At 36.7% G+C, this 22,455-nt stretch overlaps 1 protein-coding gene across 6 annotated transcripts in view; it reads left to right on the top strand.

The window, feature by feature from the left end:
* The window catches only part of SLC49A4 (solute carrier family 49 member 4), a 101,565-nt gene that overhangs the window by 65,210 nt on the left and 13,900 nt on the right, over positions 1–22,455 (top strand). For 2 of the 6 annotated variants that reach the window (XM_065539139.2, XM_045385511.3), the window contains exons 6-8: positions 380–447; positions 4,497–4,624; positions 16,453–16,635. In XM_065539139.2, the coding sequence (XP_065395211.1) occupies positions 380–447; positions 4,497–4,624; positions 16,453–16,635 (379 nt within the window). Of the gene's footprint in view, positions 1–379; positions 448–4,496; positions 4,625–7,802; positions 10,398–16,452; positions 16,636–22,455 lie in introns of those variants that run through there. The other 4 variants (XM_065539140.1, XM_045385513.3, XM_045385512.3 and 1 more) reach the window with 3 other exon arrangements.

Below are 22,455 nucleotides of genomic sequence, written 5' to 3'. Positions count from 1 at the left end.
TTTAGTTGTTGCCCCATGTTTTAGCATCTAATTATTACCTAGCAGTTTCCTATATTGGTTATATTTAAACTTTTTCGGGCTATGACTATCTTCCATCCTTTTCTTAATTTTAAGAGTTCCTAGTCCAACATCAGGCATGTAGTACATACTTGAAAAATATTTGTTTGATGACATTGATTATTTTGTTGACTTCAATATTCCAATAAAAAGTTAATCAAGGACTTATTTTCTTAGATGCTTGTATACATTAGTTACACGTGAATTCTTTTATTTCATCCATTTAGCTATTAACATATTGATTATAGAGGACTTTTTTTCATTCCTTTTATATTGCAATATGATCATCTTATATTCAATGTGTCTGCTTCTTTCTTAACAGGTAGATGCTGGCTGGATTGGATTTTGGTCCATAGTTGGAGGCTGTGTTGTTGGAATAGCTATGGCAAGGTGAGAATATTTTGTTAAACTTGTGCATGGACAGAGGAAGGGGAAAAAAGCCTAAAGATAAATAGGCTCCCCTAAATAAACATTGCAATTCAGGGAAAAGTAAAACAAGCAAAGGTCAGAAAGGGGTACTTGTTCAGACTACAAGAAAATTCACATGCATTATATAGAATTACTGCTAACAGGATGGGTATGGTGTCTCACACCTATACTCCTAGTGCTTTGGGAGGTCAAGGTGGGTGGACCTGAGGTCAGGAGTTCAAGACCAGCCTGGCCAACACAGCAAAACCCTGTCTCTACTAAAAACGCAGAATTAGCTGGGAGTGGTGATGAGCACCTGTAGTCCCAGCTACCGGCAAGGCTGAGGCAGGAGAATTGCTTGAACCCCGGGAGGCAGAGGTTGCAGTGAGCATGACTGCGCCACTGCACTCCAACCTGGGCAACAGAGTGAGACTCCATCTCAAAAAAAAAAAAAAAGAATTTGCTGCTATAAGAAAGTTTCTCTGGAGTAGTCCCTTCCTTGGGTGTTTTTTTGGAGACTGGAAATGTATTTCCAGTGTAATTAAACTGCCTCTTTCCGTGTTATTGGAGAACAACATCTACAAATGGAGTCCAAAAAAGGTAATGTAATAGTAAAGACAAATTAATAGTCATGGAGACTAAAGGGGTTGAGAAGAAATCATTTGTAGAAGTGTCATTAGAACTTTCCATGAACAGGCAGTGTCCTGATTAGGAGATATTATATATTTATGGTCTTTTTTGGCAGGTATTTTCCTATGGTTATCCCTTTTTGATGCACAATGTCTGTGAAGACTTTCAGTTTCATCATACTCTCTTTGATCACAACCTATTACAACAACACATTGTTAGAATTAGTCAGAAGGAGGAAAAAGGTCCCATTTGTTCTAAAAAAAAAAAAAAAAAAAGGAAAAGAATGAAAATGTCACTCTTTTAGGCAAATGCCTATAAAACTACTCTTGGTATTTTCCAAAGAGACAATATTCATTCACTTCCCAAATCATTTTACTATGTGCAAAAACAAAATTAGGCAATCAACTTTACCATAAAGAGGAGAATCTAATTACATATTTGGGAAGATCAAATAAGAGCCATATATCACCTCAATATCTAAATACTTGAATCTAATTGATATGGGATAATGTTATACCTAGACTTTATGGTTCATATAGTGTTTCAGGGATATTAAAAGAATAAATTGACACTGTAATTTCTAAATCATTTTATTTGAAGTTTTAAGTTAGGAAAATATAAGAAAACTAAAAGCTAAAGAAGCAGAAGGGGAAAATAGTATTTGTAGGAAATCACTGATATTAAAAATACATCGACCTGTCTTATTTTGACAAGAATTACACCTCATTTTTCTAGTTAAATCTCCAAGCCAATTATAGTGAGTCATCATTGATCACATCCTATTCTGAGCACCAAATTGGTCAAAGAGGGAACAATTATATATCAAAAAATGATGTCTCAAATGTTTATTTCTCATTATTTTCCTTCTATACCCCTTAATTTTAACTAGATATCAATATAACTAGAGGGAAAAGTTAGAATGAGGACTTTTCTGCTTTTTGTTTGTTGAAATGGAAGTTCTAAAAAATACTACCCTTACTCTGGGATCTGAAATCAATTTCAGTTATTTCCTAGCCCTAAAATCAACTTTAAAATTACTTTCCTAACACCATTTTTAGGGATTCCCTAGAACAGAGCTGCCTTGTAGACATGAGTGCTTTGGGTGATATTTTTGTAATTATGTTGTTAAAGACCACTATTAAAGAGACTTCTTGGTCCTAATAATATGCTTCAATGGTATCAGCCTATTCAAAAGGACTGGGTCTCCAAAAATAGCAGACTACAGCTGTCGGTTTATTCTTGTATGATCCGTTTCTGTGAAACTTTCTTGCAATTCAGGTCTGATTTGTACCAAAAACCTGTTTGATTCTCTTATACCTTGTCACCTCTGTATCTGACAAATAAGTTTCTGCAGGATACCAAAATGTAAATCTGAAAACTGTTAGGTAAGCGTGGGATTAAAACAGTCTTTTGGATTTTCTTGAGGAACATTTTGTAAAGTTGTGGAAACTTTTTCAGCATATGTAAGAATTTTCTGCCTGAGGACAAATTTAAGTCACTGGGCAAAAGTTAATTCATTTTTCCCACCAAAAGATGGCATCAGCTCTCATAGGAAGTCATTTTATTCTAGAAAACACAAACATGATTAACCATATCATGTCAAATAAGTACAAAACAGAAGACAGTATTCAAAGTTTTAAGAAAGACAGTCACATCATTACAATAGAAATTAAAATTAACTTCAGAAAATTCAAAGTGGAGCGAATATAGTAAATGTCGTATTTGAGATGGGATCAGCTATTCTATAACAGGAACAATTCTGAAGAACAAAATAAATTGTGCAGCCAGAGGATTGTGCCTATATAATCAACAGTTAATCTGCAGGTGAGGAAAAGCAGCTGGCAAGTGGAAAATTTTTTTGGCATAGCTAAATGATAAGCATCTCTACCAGATGCCCTTTAGTTTCATGAAAACTCAAACATGAAAACTTAAAATACTATAAAAGTCCCAAGTTTAGGCCGGGCACGGTGGCTCAAGCCTGTAATCCCAGCACTTTGGGAGGCCGAGACGGGCGGATCACGAGGTCAGGAGATCGAGACCATCCTGGCTAATATGGTGAAACCCCGTCTCTACTAAAAATACAAAAAACTAGCCGGGCGAGGTGGTGGGCGCCTGTAGTCCCAGCTACTCGGGAGGCTGAGGCAGGAGAATGGCGTAAACCCGGGAGGCAGAGCTTGCAGTGAGCTGAGATCCGGCCACTGCACTCCAGCCTGGGCGACAAAGCGAGACTCCGTCTCAAAAAAAAAAAAAAAAAAAAAAAGTCCCAAGTTTAGAAGAATAATATTCCTATTCCAGATGCTGTATATGTTTTCTTTTCAGGAAGTTTACAGTCTGGTAGGGAAGACAAAAAATAAATGCAAAAACAGGACAATTTCCAATAGAGAAAGTGCTATGAAGAAATAAAATAGAAAGTGGAGATGGGATGGGGAAAGATTTCTTCACTGAGCCCAGAGGGCCTTTTGAGCTGAGACCTGAATGACCTGAGGGGTAAGCAGGAGTAAGACATGTGACGATCCGGGTGGTACCAGCATTCCAGGCAGATGGAACGAGTACAAAAGCTACATATTGCTGTGGTAAGCAACCATGGCATGTACGAGAAAGAGAAACATGGCCATCCAACTGGAGAATGGAAAAGAGAGAGCAGTGGCAGGCAGCAGGTCACATAGGACCTCAGAGGCTCTGGTGAAGGCATCTGTATTTGTTCTCGGAGTGAGTTTGAATTTTGAGAGAGATCTTTGCAAGTTCATGTCAACAAATTAGCCTGATCTTCAAAACTGGGATAATACACCTTCATTATAGAATGTTTGGAAAGTATAGAAAAATATAAAGAAAATGACAGTGGCACTTAAAAACTCAGAATCAGCCGTGCGTGGTGGCTCATGCCTGTAATACTGGCATTTGGAGAGGCTGAGGTGGGAGAATCCTTGAGCCCAGGAGTTCAGGACCAGTCTGGGCAACATAGGGAAACCCTGTCAGTACAAAAAAAAAAAAAAAAAAAAAAAAAAAATTAATTAGCCCAGCTACTCAGCAGGTTGAAGTGGAAGGATTGCTTGAGCCTGGGAGGCTGACGCTGCAGTGAGCCTTGATCACGTCACTACACTCCAGCCTGGGCAATGGTGAGATCCTGTCTCTAAAAAAAAAAAAAAAAAAAAGTAAACACTCAAAATATATCCTATAAATTATAGATCCTGAACAAAGATGCCATTTTTTTGTGTTTTATAAGAGAGGAAAAATTATCACAAAGTAACATCATATAAGAAAATTTGTTTAAAAAACACACAAAACTGTCTTTTAAAAGAATACATGGAAAATTCCTCAAGTAGTTGTTAATGAAAGTGTGTCATTTGTTTAAATAGTATTTTTAAATCCCACTAGAATTAATAGAACATTTTTGTTTTCAGGTTTGCAGATTTTATCAGGGGTATGCTGAAACTAATTCTTCTCCTCCTGTTTTCCGGAGCTACGCTGTCATCCACGTGGTTCACCCTGACCTGTCTGAACAGCATCACACACCTACCTTTAACCACAGGTGAACATAGGCTATTTTAGAACTTTTAATAAATATTTTCGTTCATAGAAATGTACGTAACTCTGACAGTAGGACTTCTTCTTGCTTTCTATAAGTAAGTGTTAAATATACAAAAAAGTTTCTCTTGTCCAGTCATCAAACTATCATCTTATCTAAAGAGTCCAAGAAATAACTAAAAATATTTTAATTGGTATTTTTCATATGGAAAAGAAATATAATCTTTAGCCTTAAAATGTAGAGCATGGAAATGCTTATCTTTAGCCTTAAAATGTAGAGCATGGAAATGCTTATTTTTTTAAAAATTCCTATCGGAGCATAATGCAAAGATTTTTATCCTGGTTATAGTCATTATATCACTGTTAAACAATAATAAAAATTAACAAAGGCAAAAAAACTATGGTATACTTCAGTAAAATTATTTGAACCAGCCTCTATAGGTTTATTTTACATTTGGTTTTATTACATCATTAATATGAAGTAAAACTTACTGGAAATACCTGTTGAAAGTATATTACAGCCAGCTTACTTAGCTTATCTAATAGACCTGAAACATTTTTAGTTGCTGTTGTTTTTGTTGTCATTATTAATATAATCAATTCAGAGTCTATTAGTTTTCTATCGCTGCTGTAAAAGTTATGCAAATTTAGCAACTTAAAACAACAGAAATTTATTACCTTACATTTCTGTAGGGTAGAAGTTTAACACAGGTCTCACTGGGCTAAAATCAAAATGTGAACAGACTCTAGGGAAGAATCTTTTTTCTTGCCTTTTCCAACTTGTAGAGGTCACCCCCATTCCTTGTTTATGGCTCTGTCCTCCGCCTTCAGAGCCAGCAACCTTGGGTCAAGTTCTTTTCACGTCGCATTATCTGTGCCTTTCTTCCATCATTCCATCTGCTTCTGAACCCTTCTGCCTTCCTCTTTCTTCCTCCTCTTCCACTTCCACTTTTAAGGATGCTTATGATTACACTGGGCCCACCAAGATAATCTGGAATAGTCTCTCAATTTTAAGATCAGCTGGTTAGCAACTTTAGTCCCATTTCAACCTTAATCCCCTTTGTCTTGTAAAGTAACATATTCACAAATTCCAGATTTTGTCATGAATATCTTTAGGGGAGGGAGGGCATTACTCTGCCTGCCATGGGATGTTTTTAAAATTACTGTGGCTTTATTATGGATTATTATTGGCTTATAAACCAGAGACTGTTAGTGCGTCTTCCTTTCTTCCAGCAAAATATTAAGATGCATATTTTGTATTATTTGCAAGTAATATTCAGCCACCTTTTGCATTATATGTTTAATTATAGGATTATTTGTTATAAAGGTAGATCGTAAGATTGTAACAGTCATTTATAACAAGCATTTGTATGAGTAGAAGTAAATAAAAGTCTGAAAGTGACTCCATAGGGACCTGTTTCCCAGTGGCATGTATGTTCCATGGGAATCTTTGAGAAGGCAGGTGTTTTTGGTCCACATTATATGTAAGGAATATTGCATATCCCAATTTGAACCCCTATACTCTGTAATAAAAGAACCACCAGTTTACACATCAGAGGCATCAAATCTTTCAAGGACAGCCATTTATTTGGGATTTCCTACCACGTTTGCAGTGATAATAGGGTGAGGGGATAAGGTTACCCTATACTAAAAATTAGCAACCTCTGCACCAAGCCAGCCACCCTGGAGTGCCTCAGTAAACTCACAAGGGCAGCACAGGGATCTGCAACATCTGTCAGATACTGGTTGAACCTCTAGTTCAGAGAAGTTCCCAATTTCAGCATTAGATTCTACTGCATTCTGTTTGATGACATCATATCTTTGCAAAGTAGTTTTTTTGGCAGTTGCTGTGATAAAAAGGAAGTACACACAAGTGCCAAGCAAAAATTAGTGTGGAACACAAAATGAGGGTGGAGGGTGTCCAGTCTGATTCCAAAACTTTTAAAAGTCTTGCAGTGCGCATCGGTGCACACGTCTCATCAATAGGTAATTGTGGTTCTTTAAGACTGAAATAAAAATATATTTCCGTTAGCTTATGGGTATTATTTTTTTAATGGCTACTAAATTGTTAGGACATATAATACATGTTATTAAATAGTTTGAACCAAATGATGTGATTAATGGGATTGTTGGCTATTTCTTTTGGCCTTGGAACACTGTGAAAAAAATTATTGAAACACTAGGAGTGCTAAGAACAAAGAAGGCTTGGAAATCCCTGCTCTACACCATCCTGCCAACAGTCCCTCTTCTCTGTACACATGCTTAGCCTGGAAAACCCAGTTGTCCAAAGTAATAATTAGATACAGAGTAAAATACTGTGCACTGTTGTACACACTGGCATCCTACATTGGGGTTCTGAACAATTTTGGCAAGTATTCTGAGCCAGAGCCAGAATTTTTTTAAAAATTTTATTCTGGTATAACTTCATAATTTAGCAGTTGTACAACATTCTAGTAGAACAGTCTTAGTTTACAACTCTTCTTATTCATGGCATTACATTCAGTTTTTGTGTGTGTGTGTGATACTGTATGTCAAGTTAGCATCTGTGAGATTTTACAAGAACATAGTCATGAGTACATCAAGAACAGATTTCTTTCCCTTGAATTAAGTATAGAATTTGTATTATAAGATAGTACATTCCATTAAATTTTATGTCTTTTCAATTTAATATGATAAAATTAACAGCTTTATCTCTGGGTGGAGAATTAAGAGTGAATTTAATTTTTTAATCTCTTTTTTTGGCCTGGATTTGTATGAGTATGTTTTAATTTTATAATCAGGGAAAAATGTATTTGAAAATTATACATCTTTTAAATCTTAAAATTGATGTGATTGACACTAGTCAAGACCATATTTTACCAGTCTGGTATTGAAAACAATTATAATGGACAGAAAGGAAAGCAGAATTCTAAATTAACTTAAGGCCAGAATTGAAAGATAGAGTTGATGTGGCCAACCTAACAACCACAGAATTTATAAGTTCTACTGTCTTTTTCAATTGTAAGTAAGTTTTTGAATGTCACTTCGATACTCCTGAAAGATACATTTTTACCTTACAAACACACTGAGTTAAGGACTAGATTTGTCCACATTCCTTCTTTGAATTATAGCAGGTTTTTGTCTCTCTCCCCTAATACTACTTAATACTTACCTGGGTATATATGTCTTATCTTCCCTGCCAGTCTGAAAATCTGGAGCATGGTTTTTTGCCAACTCCCACTGTGGAACCTAGCACGGGCCCTGAAGAAGGAGTGAATGAATGAATGAATGAATGAAGTATATGTTATCTCCATGTGAGCCGCAGTAAACATTACTTGTTGCCAATGGTAGTCAGCAATTGTGGTCACTCTTATTTAGCACTTGCTGTAGGAAGGTAGAAGGGCATGTTTTAAATGGAACACGAGAATTTAAATAAATCTGTCACAGACACTCTTAGAAGCCTTGTAAAAATCTGACCTAATTCCTTTTAAGTAAAAGAGATTTCATGAAAGGAAACTTACTACAAAATCTAATTATAGACAAATCTATACCTTTAGGCTTGTGTTTAAAGTCCATAATGGCAAATTCATGTTTCTTTTTTACTAGTATTTTAATCAGGAAAATATCTAGTCTTTTTCCTCTTTCCTAGCAAACTTAGAATTTCTATTATGGCTTTTTATATATCAGAAGACTCTACATGAAATGTATTTGTAAATATATGCATTAATTTAAACTGTTTAATAAATGGAAAGCTAGTTAATTTTGTTCAACCCATGTGTTATAAGTGCTACTACTGTCTCATTAAAACTTTTTTTTTTTTAGACAGTCTCACTCTGTCACCCAGACTGGAGTGCAGTGGCACAATTTCAGCTCCCTGCAACTTCCATCTCCCAGGTTCAAGTGGTTCTCATGCCTCAGCCTCCCAAGTAGCTGGGATTACAGGAGTGAGTCACCACACCCAACCTCATTAAAACTTTCTATTACAATCTTTCTGTAGTTCACCGGTTGTGATATTATTGTTACCATCTCTACAGAAAAAAATCTTGGTCATTCCAGTCTATCCCAGAGCATATTATTTTGATACATTTATTTGCTTACATACATCCTCTTGGAGTCTTTTCCTTATGGAAACTCAGAATATTTAAAATTGCATTATGTCTTTATTAATTGAAGTACTTAGAATAGGGCGAATAAATAACCTCATGACTAGATAACATGAGTTTCAAAATCTTGAAGTTTATGCAATAAACAAAATTGTGAAAACACATTATTCATCTTATCTGAGAACTAGAGATCTAGCAGCCCTGTTAGCCACAACTCACCAAGTCATTTTGTACTGAACAGATGAATGCTTTGAAAATGGCATTTTGAAAAATGTTAGCACTTCGCTGAGTTTACTGAAACAGTATAATTTGACTGTTTGACAGAAGTTGCCTTGGGAGAGATTATTTATCTAGTTTCATCTAAAGTTACTAGAATGCTATGACAGTGATATCAGAAACACGCTGGGTGGGGAAGTAAGGAAGGACAACTAGCTAGACAGAAGCCCCCAGGGAGTGACAGCTGACCACAAGGTGACTTCAGGTGTTATTTTAAAGAAAGGAAACATACCCAGTTGTATTGAAAGGCATGCAACAGCTGGGTCAGTGGCTTATGCCTATAATCCCAGCACTTTGGGAGGCCAAGGCAGTAGGACCACTTGAGGCTAGGAGTTTGAGATCAGCCTGAGCAACATAGTGAGGCCATGTCCCTACAAAAAATAAAAAAATTACCAGATGGCATGGCATGTGCCTGTAATCCTAGCTATTCAGGGGGCTGAGGTGGGAGGATCACTGGAGCCTGGGAGTTCGAGGCTATAGTGAACCATGACCATTCCAACAGAGTGAGATCCTGTCTCTTAAAAAAAAAAAAAAAAAAAAAAAAAAGGCATGCAACATGTATAGGCTAGAGAGTAATCCTCTTGCTATGTTTTCATGTATTTTGCCTCTGTTCTTAACTACTCTTCAATTTTATGGACTAAAAGTGACAAAGTCTTGTGCTTATGACAGACTGCTCAAGAAAGAAAAAGTAGAATATGGATTAAGAGAATGGATTTGTGAAAAATCTTAATGTAAGAATCATTAAATGCAGAGGAAGATCATATAATGTTTATCCACGGAGATTTTCAAGAAGAGAAATAAGTCTTCCAGCAGATTCTGTGTTTCTTAGAGTTGGAGGGCTTGACTAGGCATCAGTGAGTGTTCCATGATTTAATAGTACATTGCAGCAAAATATGCCTCATCCTCTTTTGGAACCGCAGTTGCATATACTGCGTATTTTAATCAGCGGTAGATTATGAAGGCCATAGCAGTCACTTTTTTTAGGAAGAAATGTGATGCTGAGAGAAGAGGTACAGCTCAGTGATATAGAAAAGTATATCTGTGTGTGTATACACACATACATGTATATTCTATGTATTCAGCACGCTCAAAACCTATGAAAAAGCTATGTAGTTAGCAAACACTGTGAATGTTTCTTCTGGCTGCTTATTGTTTCTCTTTATATGTACTTTCATTTGCAAAAGGTGTATTTTCACTTATTCAAGTTTAATTGGATTGTGAAATAGTTGTAATAAAGGTCTAATCTAATAATTCCCAGTTAACTTTCCTAACTTCATCGTGAAATAAAAGTTCAGTCAGTATGCACAATAATAAAAGTTTTTCCAGTAAAGTATATTAATGTTATAAGCCTACCCTTCAGAGAAATTTCTTGATTCTACTCCTTAAGATAATTTATAATAAAAATCTGTTGTGTTATTTTATAATGCTACTTATTTCTTCATAAAACTCTAAGCAAATCTTCTATTATTCTTTTCCACCAAGAAGCACCTACAGGTTTTTTGTTTTTTTGTTTTTCTTCTGAAACAGTCTCACTCTGTTGTCCAAGCTGGAGTGCACTGGTGCGACCTTGGCTCACAGCACCCTTGACCTACCAGGCTGAAGCTGTCCTCCCACCTCAGCCTCCCAAGTTAGTGACTACAACGTGTGCCACCACGCCCAGCTAACTTTCTTTTTTTTTTTTTTTTTTTTTTTGGTAGAGATGGGGTTTCGCCACATTGTCCAGGCTGGTCTCAAACTCCTGAGCTTAAGCGATTTGCCCACCTTGGCCTCCCAAAATGGTGGGATTACAGATGTGAGCCCCATGCCTGGCAAGATTTTTGTTTTTAATATCCTGGTTAAGTTCTCCTCCCTACATATGTTTAAATTTGTTATTGATCTACTTAAATGAACTTTAGGCATCATCTAATATAATTTATCATTCAGTAAGTGAATCTCTTCTATCACATCCCAGGTTTATGTTCATCTGTCTACAACTTGAATATCTCCCACAAGAGAAGACATTACCTGTTTTGTTGTTAGCTCTGGGGCCTAGAACATTCATCCTCCCAGTGAGTTATAACTGATTTGAAGCAACAAAGCTCGCAGAGAACAAGTCTACTCCCTTTCTCTTCCATTGACAGCCCTCAAAACATTTGAAGACAGCTGTCATGTCTGACCTTAGCTTTTAATCTAACCATCCCCCCTCCACCACCACCACCATTCTTAGAACCATTCCTCATCGGATGTGGATTCCACACCACTGACCTGCCGGATCACTCTCTTCTAAACTTATCATAGCTTGCTAGGGTCCTCCTTAAAATATTTTTCTAGAATTTAGCACACTTCCTGCTGCATTCAGCACCAAAGCTGTTGCTTCTATTGGTTAGACATGCTTTTTTTTTTTTTTTTTTGAGAGAGGAATATAATTATCATCTTAACAATGTGCATATAAATGGTTGCTGGGGCAGCAGGTGTCCATCCTGTTCCTTAGAGTAAGAGTGATCTGAGGTATTTACTGCTCTAACATAGCAGCCTCCACATAATACGTATCTGATAAGTCGTTTTGAAGAAAGGCTTAAGCTAAGTTTTCCCTCTTCTATACTTAGACATTTGGGGCCAGTTTTATATTTATCATGATTAAAATTCATCTTTTTGTTTGTAACCTTTTGATGTTCTTTGGTTTTGGTTCTGTCATATAATGTGCAGTCACTTCCAGCTTTTGTGCTGAATACGGATTTGGGAAATATGCCTTTTGTGTCAATACCATTGGATTAAAAAATACCAGGCCTTGTTATTTTTTGTTTTTTTTTTTTCACTCTGACACAGTGAATTGGCAGAAAACATGCTAGAGAGTCTGTAGGCCTTAATCATATTGTTAGCACTGCTAATTTACAGTGTTTCTAAATAAGCTGTTTTTTTACTTTCAGAACTTTGGTCACTTCAACTGTAAAATACTTTACCTGCCTCAAAGAGCTGATAGGATAATCAAATAAGATAATATATGCGAAAGCAGTTTTTAAAATATTTTTAGAAATTATATAAATCCAAGATTATGAAGTTGCAATTGTTACTGCTGCCTTGAGAATCTCATTAGATGTTGATATAATAGTTCTTATTCTTATCTGTGATTTGTTTTATAACCACTGATCCCCTAAGTTTTTAGTGTAACTATAGTTAATAAAAATGTATTCATACATAGTTTTATTTCCCTAAAGTTTAGTAATTTGGTTTGTTGCAGGAACAAGGGTGGGAAGGAGTACTTTCAGGGTTATGATCCAAGTCATGTGCTTGAAATACATTCATTTTTAACTGTAGTTTGTGCTGCACAGGACTTTGTTTTTTGCAATTTAAAGTGTAGGCCCATGAAATTTTATTAGCTTTTTATTAGAAAAAAAGTCTGCATCAGCACTTGAGTTGTGTTTGTTCTGCTGAATTACCTTGAATTTTTAATTGAAAGGCAGTTGATTATAATTTTAGTATCAGTATTATACAAAGTTATGGAAATATTTAATGATCATGTAGTTTGAACCCTCCATGACAAGCAGGAAATTATCTTGTCTGCCTGACTTTTAATAGATGACATTCACCCACTGAATGTATGAGACTCTAAACTGAAAACTCAAATGGAAGTCAAATTCAGACTTAGAATAATCAGCATCTGCTTTATGCATGCCCCAGAACACTGGAATATATTAAATCAGTCCTGACACAACTACCTTCCCCCATTCTGAAGATGAAGATCTTAATCTAACCCCTTCCTGGGTAAATTATTATGATTGTTTACTTATTGCAATAACAAGTGATTTCCACATGTCTACCCAGTGTAATAAAAACCTCTTGGTTATTACTTTTATAGTAATAAAGAAGCAAACACCAATACTGAGACAATTGAATGAAAATACCTAATTTTTGATTACTGGCCTCTGAAGTTATATCATCCATTTATCCTACATATAGTAGCCCATTTGTCCTCCATATATAGGAATTCTAACAAATGAAGTGGGAATCTTCATGTCAAGGATTCTGCGCCAAGGCTATGTTATGTGGCTTCTGGGTATAGACATCAGCTCTTTGGGTCAGCTCACCTGGTGATAACCAATTCTGAGCTCATCAGCTCACAAACTCACATGAAGTGGAGTTGTGTCCACTGTCCATTCATTTGCTCATCATGAAATTTCTTTTAATTCTGTTAACTAAGCTATACACATAGTAAAAAAATTCAAATTCAAATAGTAGAAAAAGAGTATAGAGTGAAAAGTCGCTACTCTCTTGTGACCCCCAGTTTTCCTCTCTAAAGGCAAATCTGATTGCCAGTTTCTTCTGTATTCTCCTAGGGAATTCTGTGTATTTACAGACAGATAATGTGTATGTGTCCTTTATTTTAATATAATATACTTTTCAGCACCTTTTTCACTTATGTATCTTAGATGTTATTAATATTATTATAATACATACAGAGGTGCCTCATTTTTAATTGTATAATATCTCTTTGGATGTTTTATAAATTTTTAACCAACCAACACCCCCCTGCCCCATTGGGAGTTATTTAGCTTATTTTGAATCTTTTCATACTACATTTTTTTTGGTAAGTGTTCTTTGTATACCTATACCTGCATAGCAGTAGGATAAATTCCTAGGCATGAAATTGCTAGGTCAAAGAGTAATTACATCATTTATTTTGATAGACATTTCCAAATTACTCACCAGAAGATGAACTATTTACAGTTCCATCAGGAATGTTTAACCACAATAAAAACTGTATCTTTCCAACAACAGTTATTTATCCCTCATCTTCCAAGTTCCTCCCAGGATTTAGATACATAGAAAGCCAAAATCCAAAGATTCTTAATAAGCATGAAATGAGGGCCACGGGAGTTGTATGGTCTTGAGGTCTCAGGGTTTTCAGACAGAGTCCACTGCTTCCCCGTGAGATGTGTCAGAAGAGACCAGACTCTTCCGACACATCCCATCCCTCTTTCTTTGTACCGTGCTTGATTAAAAAAAAAAAATCATTAAAATCAAATCTCTCTTTTCGAGACTCTATATTGATAGTTCTCTTTCAGTGTGTTCTTACTATATTTTTATTATTTTACCACATAGAATTATTCTATTAACCAGATTGTGATTATTTTTCAATTATTACATTTTAATTTGTCTGATTATAAATTATATGTAGGAGTACATTTCCTTCAGAAATAAAAATGTAGAAAGTATTGTTTCAAAACATGTTTCCTAAAAACAGCTAATTCCATTGGAATTTGGGAATCTTTACTCAGAAGTAACACTTGGTGGTCCTTAAGAGCTTGGTTTTTTTCCTGTTATTTACTTCAGTATTTTCTTGTTTTAAACTCTTAGGCGCATCTGTGTTTGGGTCAATGGTTCTCTTTCCTCTGACTACCACTGACTGATCAACAAATTTTTATTTTAAAAAATAACTTGATTATTATTATCATTATTATTATTATTATTATTATTATCATCATCATTTGGAGAAACAGGGTCTCACCATGTTATCCAGGCTGGTCTCGAACTCCTGGGCTCAAGCAATCCTGCCTCAGTCTCCCAAAGGGATTACAGGCATGAGCCGTCATGCCAGCTTGATCAATAAATTATTCTAGGCCGGGCGCGGTGGCTCACACCTGTAATCCCAGCACTTTGGGGGGCTGAGGCAGGTGGATCACTTGAGATCAGGAGTTCGAGGCCAGCCTGGCTAACATGGCAAAACCCCATCTCTACTAAAAATACAAAAAAAATTTAGCTTGGCATGGCGGCACACACCTGTAATCCCAAATACTCAGGAGGCTGAAGCAGGAGAATCACTTGAACTCGGGAGGCAGAGGTTGCAGTGAGCCGAGATCACACCACTGCACTTTAGCCTGGGCAACAGAGCAAGACTCCATCTTAATAATAATAATAGTAAATAAATAATTCTAAAATGTTTTGGAAATACAATACTCTATAGAAGCCACCAGTGATATTCCATCCCTAGATTTCCTAATGTACCACTAATGAGTCATATGTAAGTAGAAAATGTGATGATTTATATGATCTATATCTAGCAGATATATAGTGAACATGAAGTATTATGTTTTGTTTTTAAGAATCTCTTGAAAATTATGTCACATTTTAAATGGTATTTATCATAGCTATCAGATGCTTCCCAAGTAATTGTTAACATAATTTGGTCACTGCCTTAGCCAGCAGTATGTTCTTTATTCACTAAGTGATTCTTTTGTTATCTATTTCCATATCGATCTTCTATTCAAAGAAACAGTCAAAGTAATTACCAACTATTTGTATTATCAGAATATACTAAATATTTTATAATCCCCAAAGACTAATGTAATTGGAGGGGGAAGCAAGAGTGGAGGGTAATTAGAGAAATTCTATTAGAAATCAGTGTATACTATTATTTTTTTTTTTACCCCTTCAACAATGTCATGGACTGTTGATGATTGCATCAGTTGTGGTAAACTTTGGTAATATGATATGTTCTGTGAGTGTGTGAATAATACATAGCAGATTTAATGTAACTTCCTTACTTTCTGCAATTCCCATACAGGATTGTTTTTTCCTTAACAAATATTTTTATTAAAAATATTTTCCTTGTAACCTTAAACTTAGGATAAATTCTACTCATTATTATCAGTGAATATGATATACTTATTAGGATATAGAGACATGTTTTAGGTTTCTAAATAGGGTATCATTTTTTCCTTTCAGGTTCTGTTTTCACCTTCAAGTTAAAATTAACAAAGGTTTATAGAGAGACAGTAGTAGCAATGATAAAATTAATTGTAGTATATTTCCCCAGACTTTCTTATAAGAATAACATCCTTATTCAATAGATTTTGCCACAGAATAGTGTTAATAGACTTTTTATGGTTTGATTGGGGATCCTAGTCACTATTAATTGTACATTTCTGGATGGAATCTTTTTCTGTGTTTCAGAAAAGTTACTCATTAAAAAAAAAATGTTGACCTAAAACCCATTCCAAAATTGAGGACTAATTCCATTGTGTTTCTCAAGAAATTACATACTGCATAATGTTTATTTTGTGCTTGAAAGCAATTATTAACCAATCTCTTTAAATATGTAATTTTCAGTAACATTTAATGTTTCTGACATTTATTCTTAGATTTTACATTCTCTTTCTAAAATTATGGAACGAGTCTGAAGGAGTGTGACCAAGCAGGAGAATAATCCTTTTAATTATATGATAGTGGTAAATTGTTTTGTGCTCTGGAATAATCCACCAGAAAGATAAAGGAAATAAACTGGTACCCATCCAGCAATAAAATGGGTTGTGTCTACTCCAGAAAACCACAGCAGAGAGCTGGCAGACGTGTGAAACTTTGTCAAACTTTATCAACTACCTTTGAAAAGAGAAGACATTTTTGAGTCAATACTTGGGAAAGAGAACACCCCAAAGATCTGTCTGATATGACGCCTGGCCACTACCGTGAAACTAAAATGTTTGTGTTTTTATTTTAGTGACGTTGTATGCCTCCTGTATTCTCCTGGGAGTGTTCTTGAATAGCAGTGTACCTATATTTTTTGAGCTTTTTGTGGAAACTGTCTACCCAGTCCCAGAAGGAATTACTTGTGGAGTTGTCACTTTTTTAAGTAATATATTTATGGGAGTACTTTTATTTTTTCTCACATTTTATCACACAGGTAAGAAATTTGATTTTTTGTTTACTGTCTAAATGTGTTACAAGAAAAGTTTGGGTCAGTATAGAAGTTTTTATATGGAGAAGTCTCTAAGGCAAATTACTTAATGTGAGCTTGCATTGCCAGTAAAAGAAAAATTCCTCAATTGCTTTTCTTAAAATGCATTCTAGCTCAAGTGCACCCTCGCTTTTCCCTGGCCCGGCCCTGTACTCCCCGCCCCGTGAGTTTCTGAATTAATTAACCGGGGCTGGAGCCCAGGTGATTCAAATATGCAGATTCTCATTGAGAACCTCTGGTGTATTGCTTTTTAAAAACTACTTGGAATCTCTCTTAACACAGGGTGTAATTTAATGTTAGGGGTGTATATGGAGTTTAAAGCCTGATGAACGAGAGGAAGTCACCCAATGTAAGGAATGCTCTAAAATGCAACCTCCAAGAGGCCGAATTGTTTATAGGAATGTTTCTGACAGGGTTATAACTGAAATAATAACCATGCTAACCTCCTTGACTGGAAAACAAATTTTGAAACTTTTTTTTTTTTTTTGAGACAGAATCTCCAGTCCAGGCTGGAGTGCAGTGGCACCATCTCAGCTCACTGCAACCTCTGCCTCCCAGGCTGAAGCAGTTCTCCTGCCTCAGCCTCCTGAGTAGCTGGGACTACAGGCAGATGCCACCATGCCTGACTAATTTTTGTGTTTTTAGTAGAGATGGGGTTTCACCATGTTGGCCAGTCTGTTCTGGAACTCCTGACCTCAAGTGATCCACCCACCTCAGCCTCCCAAAGTGCTGGGATTACAGGCATGAGTCGCTGCACCTGGCCAGAAACTTGCAAAGCCAGTGTGAAACAGAATCCTCCCTGGGTTTTGGACAACTTCTGGCATAGCACTTTCACCCAGCAGCACAAAGTGTCCATAGGATAGATGAATTTCTTAATATAATGAATAGTGCATTAGATTGTTGCTGTCAATCAGTAATGCAGGTAAAGTAGGTCTTTGCTAAACCTGATACAAGTTTGGTTTATCATATGAAGGAGAGTGATATTAATGAAGTCAGAAGACCACTCTTTGTTGTCCTGGAAACACGTGCTTCCATTTGGGAAAAGCGCCGTCACCAGGAATCAGGTTCTTTGCTTCCAATTAGTTTTCTCAACAGCGTGGTCTGACAATCGTTACATATCAGCTTTAGTCCACTTCAGTTATGTCACAATTTAAATTAAGTGGCTTATTGCCTGTCTGTCTGGTAAAGCATCGGAGATGGCTGTGATGCCCCCTGGGATGGTAGAAGCAGTTTTCCAGCCGGTGGGCACAGCTTTGCTTAGTGGTCGGTGCCGCCCAGCAGAGCATGGTTTTTTCTGTCAGCTAGAAATAGAGTTTTGTCCTCCCAGTATTTAAAAAGAACAACAGCAGATGCCAGATAATGTTATCTCCCAATACATCTTTTGCTTATGGTCTCTAGTATATAACAAACACATTTTTATTGATCAGTTTAAGGCAGGGAAGACACCAATAATGGAAACTGCCCTAAACTGTCTTACTGCAACAGAGCTCCGTGCACACCTGACCATTTTGCCTGGCTAGTAGCTTATCTCTGTCACTCTCCTGGGTCCTGCTGCAGTTTTGACTTGTTTAACAGCATCTGGTGTCTGGAGTGAATTAAATGGAACTGACGTCAGTCAGTGCTCATTCCTCATTTTGCAAATTCATAGTGACCAGATACAAGCAGATATTCTATTTCTTTGGCAGAAGGAGCAGAAGAAACACTTAGTACTATTTCTGCCCATTTCTGATATAATCAAGGATTCATCTAGCTGGGAGAAACAAAACTTCCCTCTTTTTGGTTGGTTTCTGACCATGTATTCTTATACATGTCTATATAGATGTTAAAAAGTTTCCACCTAAACTTTGTGACTATTGTGAACAAAAGTGAAACTTATTTTTTAAATAATTTCAATGTTTATTTTAGATTCAAGGAGTACACGTGCAGGATTGTTACATGGGTATATTGCATGACAATGAGGTTTGGGACACAAATGATCCCATCACCCAAGTAGTGAGCATAGTACCCTATGAAACTTTAAATAATCATTAATTTTAATCCACCAAGGTGGTTTCCAGGAAAAAGGTCTCATTAAATTTTGACATTTAGGCAGTTAATGAGAAGATACCTGTGAAAGAGCCTAGTCCAGGGCACAGCTGGCACCCACCAATGTTTGTTTTGTTTCTTCTAGATAATTAGCTGACTGATGCTAGGAATTTAAATATCTAGTCTTCCATTGCAAAGAAATGCTTTTATATGTGTATCTATGAGTGTGCATAATGAATACACGAAAACATCGTCCACATCTCTCTAGGGCTAAAGTTACTAAAACCATGAAATCTGTGTTGAAACTGTTTTCAGTAGGATTAATTGATCTTGCCCTTAAAGTCCTACAGCAGAGGTCCACATTCTTTATGGTCTGAGGTATGATTATACATAAATTGCAAATCTAAAAATTCTGTAAAACTGTTTCCTAACAATAACTGTTAGTTCTGCAGCCTAGTACCCTAAACATTTTATATGATAAACTGAATCCCCTTCCATTAAAGCTAGTGTTCATACGTCATTATTCAGTTATTTTGAAACTTGAAAACTCACCCACAAGTTAATTATATGTCAAAATTCAACTATTATGTGATTAGAAGGCCTGATTTTTTTAGGGATAGGGGGAGACAGGGCCTTGCTCTGTCACCGAGTCTGGAGTGCAGTGGCGCCATTATGGCTCACTGCAACATCAGCCTCCCAGCCTCAAGTGATCCTCCCACCTCAGCCTCCCAAGTAGCTGGGACCACAGGCATGCACCACCAAACCTGGCTAAATTTCTGTGTTTTTTGTAGAGATAGGGTTCCGCCATGTTGCCCTTGCTGGTCTTGAACTCCTGGGTTCAAGCAATCCACCTGCCTTGGCCTCCCAAAGTGCTGAGATTATAGGCATGAGCCACCACACCCCGCCTAGAAGTCCTGAATTTTAATCATCATAAGGATCTGTGGTTTTTTAAGTCACTTTTCAAGGAAGTACTAAACTTCCTGACTAGGGTTTTTCCCCCTACAGTGTGCTATCTGATAAGTGAATACATCAGACAATTTTTAGGGCTATACAGACTAACCCCAAAATGACCGCAATAGAATGCCTTGCCTAGCAAGCTAGGTTCTGCTGGCGATTTGCTTGCAGATTAGAGCCATTGCAGTCATTGAGGGCAAATGTGATTCAGGCTCCTTTACCAATGCCACTGGCTTATTTGGACCCCTGGGTCACAGCGTCTCCACGTCCTATTTCAATTCTGCTTTGGGTACCTGGAACCTTATCAGAAGTTTTTTAGAGTTTTACTGACTTGGATTTTTCAAGGTCACTTTCAAAAAAAATGTTGTTACTTGCTCCCTAATATAAGCATATTTGTAAAACTGAGTTGCTTCCTGTGTTTGTTTTGAGAATCTCATTGAGTTGATATAGCATGGTGATGCTTTATTCTAATAACGTTACATAGAAAAATCAATTTGAGAATGCTCTTATATCCTTTATGTGCTCTGAAATGTATTCTGTTTAATATTCTGAAGTTTGTGTTGTCTGTTACTTTTTGTTCTAGAAGCTTTGCAGTGGGTTTTGGCTAAAAGCATCACGATTTTTATCTCAGTCCTTTCATTTTAAAGTGGCTGACCATGAATGTGAAGCTGTTTTGTCACTCAAAAGATTCAGGGGCCTGGCAGAGGTGGGAGGCGTTGACTAATGGTTACCAGGAAAACAAAGAGCAGGTTCAACAGATGTGGACTAGTGAGAAGTAATTTTATATCTAAGAATTAGAATAATGGAATGTGATGGTAAAATCTACAGGGTAATTGATGTGGAACGAAGATAGCAGGGCATTATCCTGGGAAATCATGGGGTCAGCTGGCTGCTCACCTTGGTGAGAAAGGAAACAATCTTATTAAATCATCATAAAAGAAAATAGGAAGTTGTTTCTGGAGGATGGTAGCTGGAAACAGACAAGTACTTATAAGTGGTAGAAACCGAAAGCATGGCGTCACTGAAGGGAAAGATGAAGTGAAAAGTACAACAGTGCTTCCAGAAGAATAAGGTAAGAGGATGAGCAAAATCCCAATTAATTCAGTCCCAACAGAGCCTCATCATTTGGTGCAGAGCCCACTTCACTGAGTAAGGTCGAGCACCTGTCTAAACTGTAAGTTGGCAGAATGAGTACTGCGACTGCTGTGTAGTAGACAATAGTGGCCCAGCGGAAGTATGGGGCAGACTGTAGGGGCCTGCCTTCAAGTGTGGATTTATATTTTATCTAGTGAAAGGCAAAGGGAAGGAGTATTAGAAAACCATGCTTCTTTTAAAAGTTGAAAAGAATTATAATACGAAAATGTCAGTGGCTCAGGATTCTGTTAGTTCATCTACATCAGGATCAGAAAGGACAGCAGTTGACTTTGCTACTGCCAAGTCAAATTAGATTTTTAGGCAAGTTATTTCCTTGCTTATTAGAGCGCCTAAACAGTGGTTTATGTGAATGGTTTTCAGCAGGAAAATGTAGAGGTTCCTCTATCTCTGACCTTTTCCTTTCTAAAAAGGCAAATAATTTCAAAGAACACTTGCAGTTGACCGAGACAAGCGCATTTACTGAGAAGTGGATTTGACTTTTCAGAGAGAGGAACACAGTAAAAACCAGTCAACAAACCGTGGCGCTAAACAGCAATTATGAGACGTTTTTAGAGATTTCATCTGAAGCTATGTAGAAGAAATGATTTTACAATTCTAATAATAACTCTGAAATAAAAGGTCTGTTTTGGCAATATTTGACAAGTTTCTCAGTTTAAGAAAAGCAAGGACAAGCTGATTGTTGCTATGTGTGTTGCTTTCGTTCCCCATAAAATACAGTCTCTAAGATTTAGCAACTGTCATTGTTGTAAACCGTTTTGTCAATTACCATACTTATCTGTTGCTTGAAATTCGACCCTGAAGTCCAAGTTCTCCCTTTTAATACAAACAAAATGCTATTGTCTATATTTTACTGCTTTTTAATTTTTTACTACTTCTTTTTGACTAGTAAAATTATCAGAAATCCAGGGGTTCTATAGTCAACATAAAAGCAGAAAATGCCCAGTGTGTCATTTCAGGAAACATGAGAATGAAGACCAGATCTCATAGATCACAGCTTCTCTGAGTATTTAGACTATGTTCAATCCAAGTAAAGCAGAGAAAACAGCTTTGCATAAAAATACCATAGAAATACATGTCTTTGTTACATGCTATAGAATAGCATGTCTGACTTTTAAAACATAGTAATTGAGAGGTGGGGAGACTATATTTGTGAGCATATTACAGAAAAAAAGGTATTGTAGCACCTTTTCTTGCCAGTCAGTCTTCTGATTTCCGTTCCTGAGCATAAATTGCTCCTTTAGCCATATGAATTATGGATTAAACTAAAGCAGCAGTGTGGAAATCTTTAGGATGACTTTTGAAGATTAAGGCAGAATTAGCATTTTGTAGAAGTACAAAGGGAAAATACAAACCCATAACAGTGACCAAAAAAGAAAAAAGGCACCAAGGAGCTTATTTTCCTCGTTTATTTTTTTAATTGAAACTGCTGAATGGATATTAAACTAGAAACGTTGTCCCCACCACCTTTACCAACCTCTTTATGCCAAGGAGCTATTCACTTCAGAGCCTTGGGATTAACTGGCAGATGGGATTGGGGTAGAGGAAGGCTGAACAGATGCACAGCCCTAGGGTCCCCGGAGCTCCAGGAAGCAGCTAGAGGCAGCCACAGTGGTCAGTGTGTGTTGATAGCAA

The sequence above is a fragment of the Macaca fascicularis genome, chromosome 2 (assembly GCF_037993035.2).
Source record: "Macaca fascicularis isolate 582-1 chromosome 2, T2T-MFA8v1.1".
Lineage (NCBI taxonomy): Eukaryota > Metazoa > Chordata > Mammalia > Primates > Cercopithecidae > Macaca > Macaca fascicularis.
Note: the sequence above shows the minus strand (reverse complement) of the source record. Positions and strands in the feature narration are given on the sequence as shown.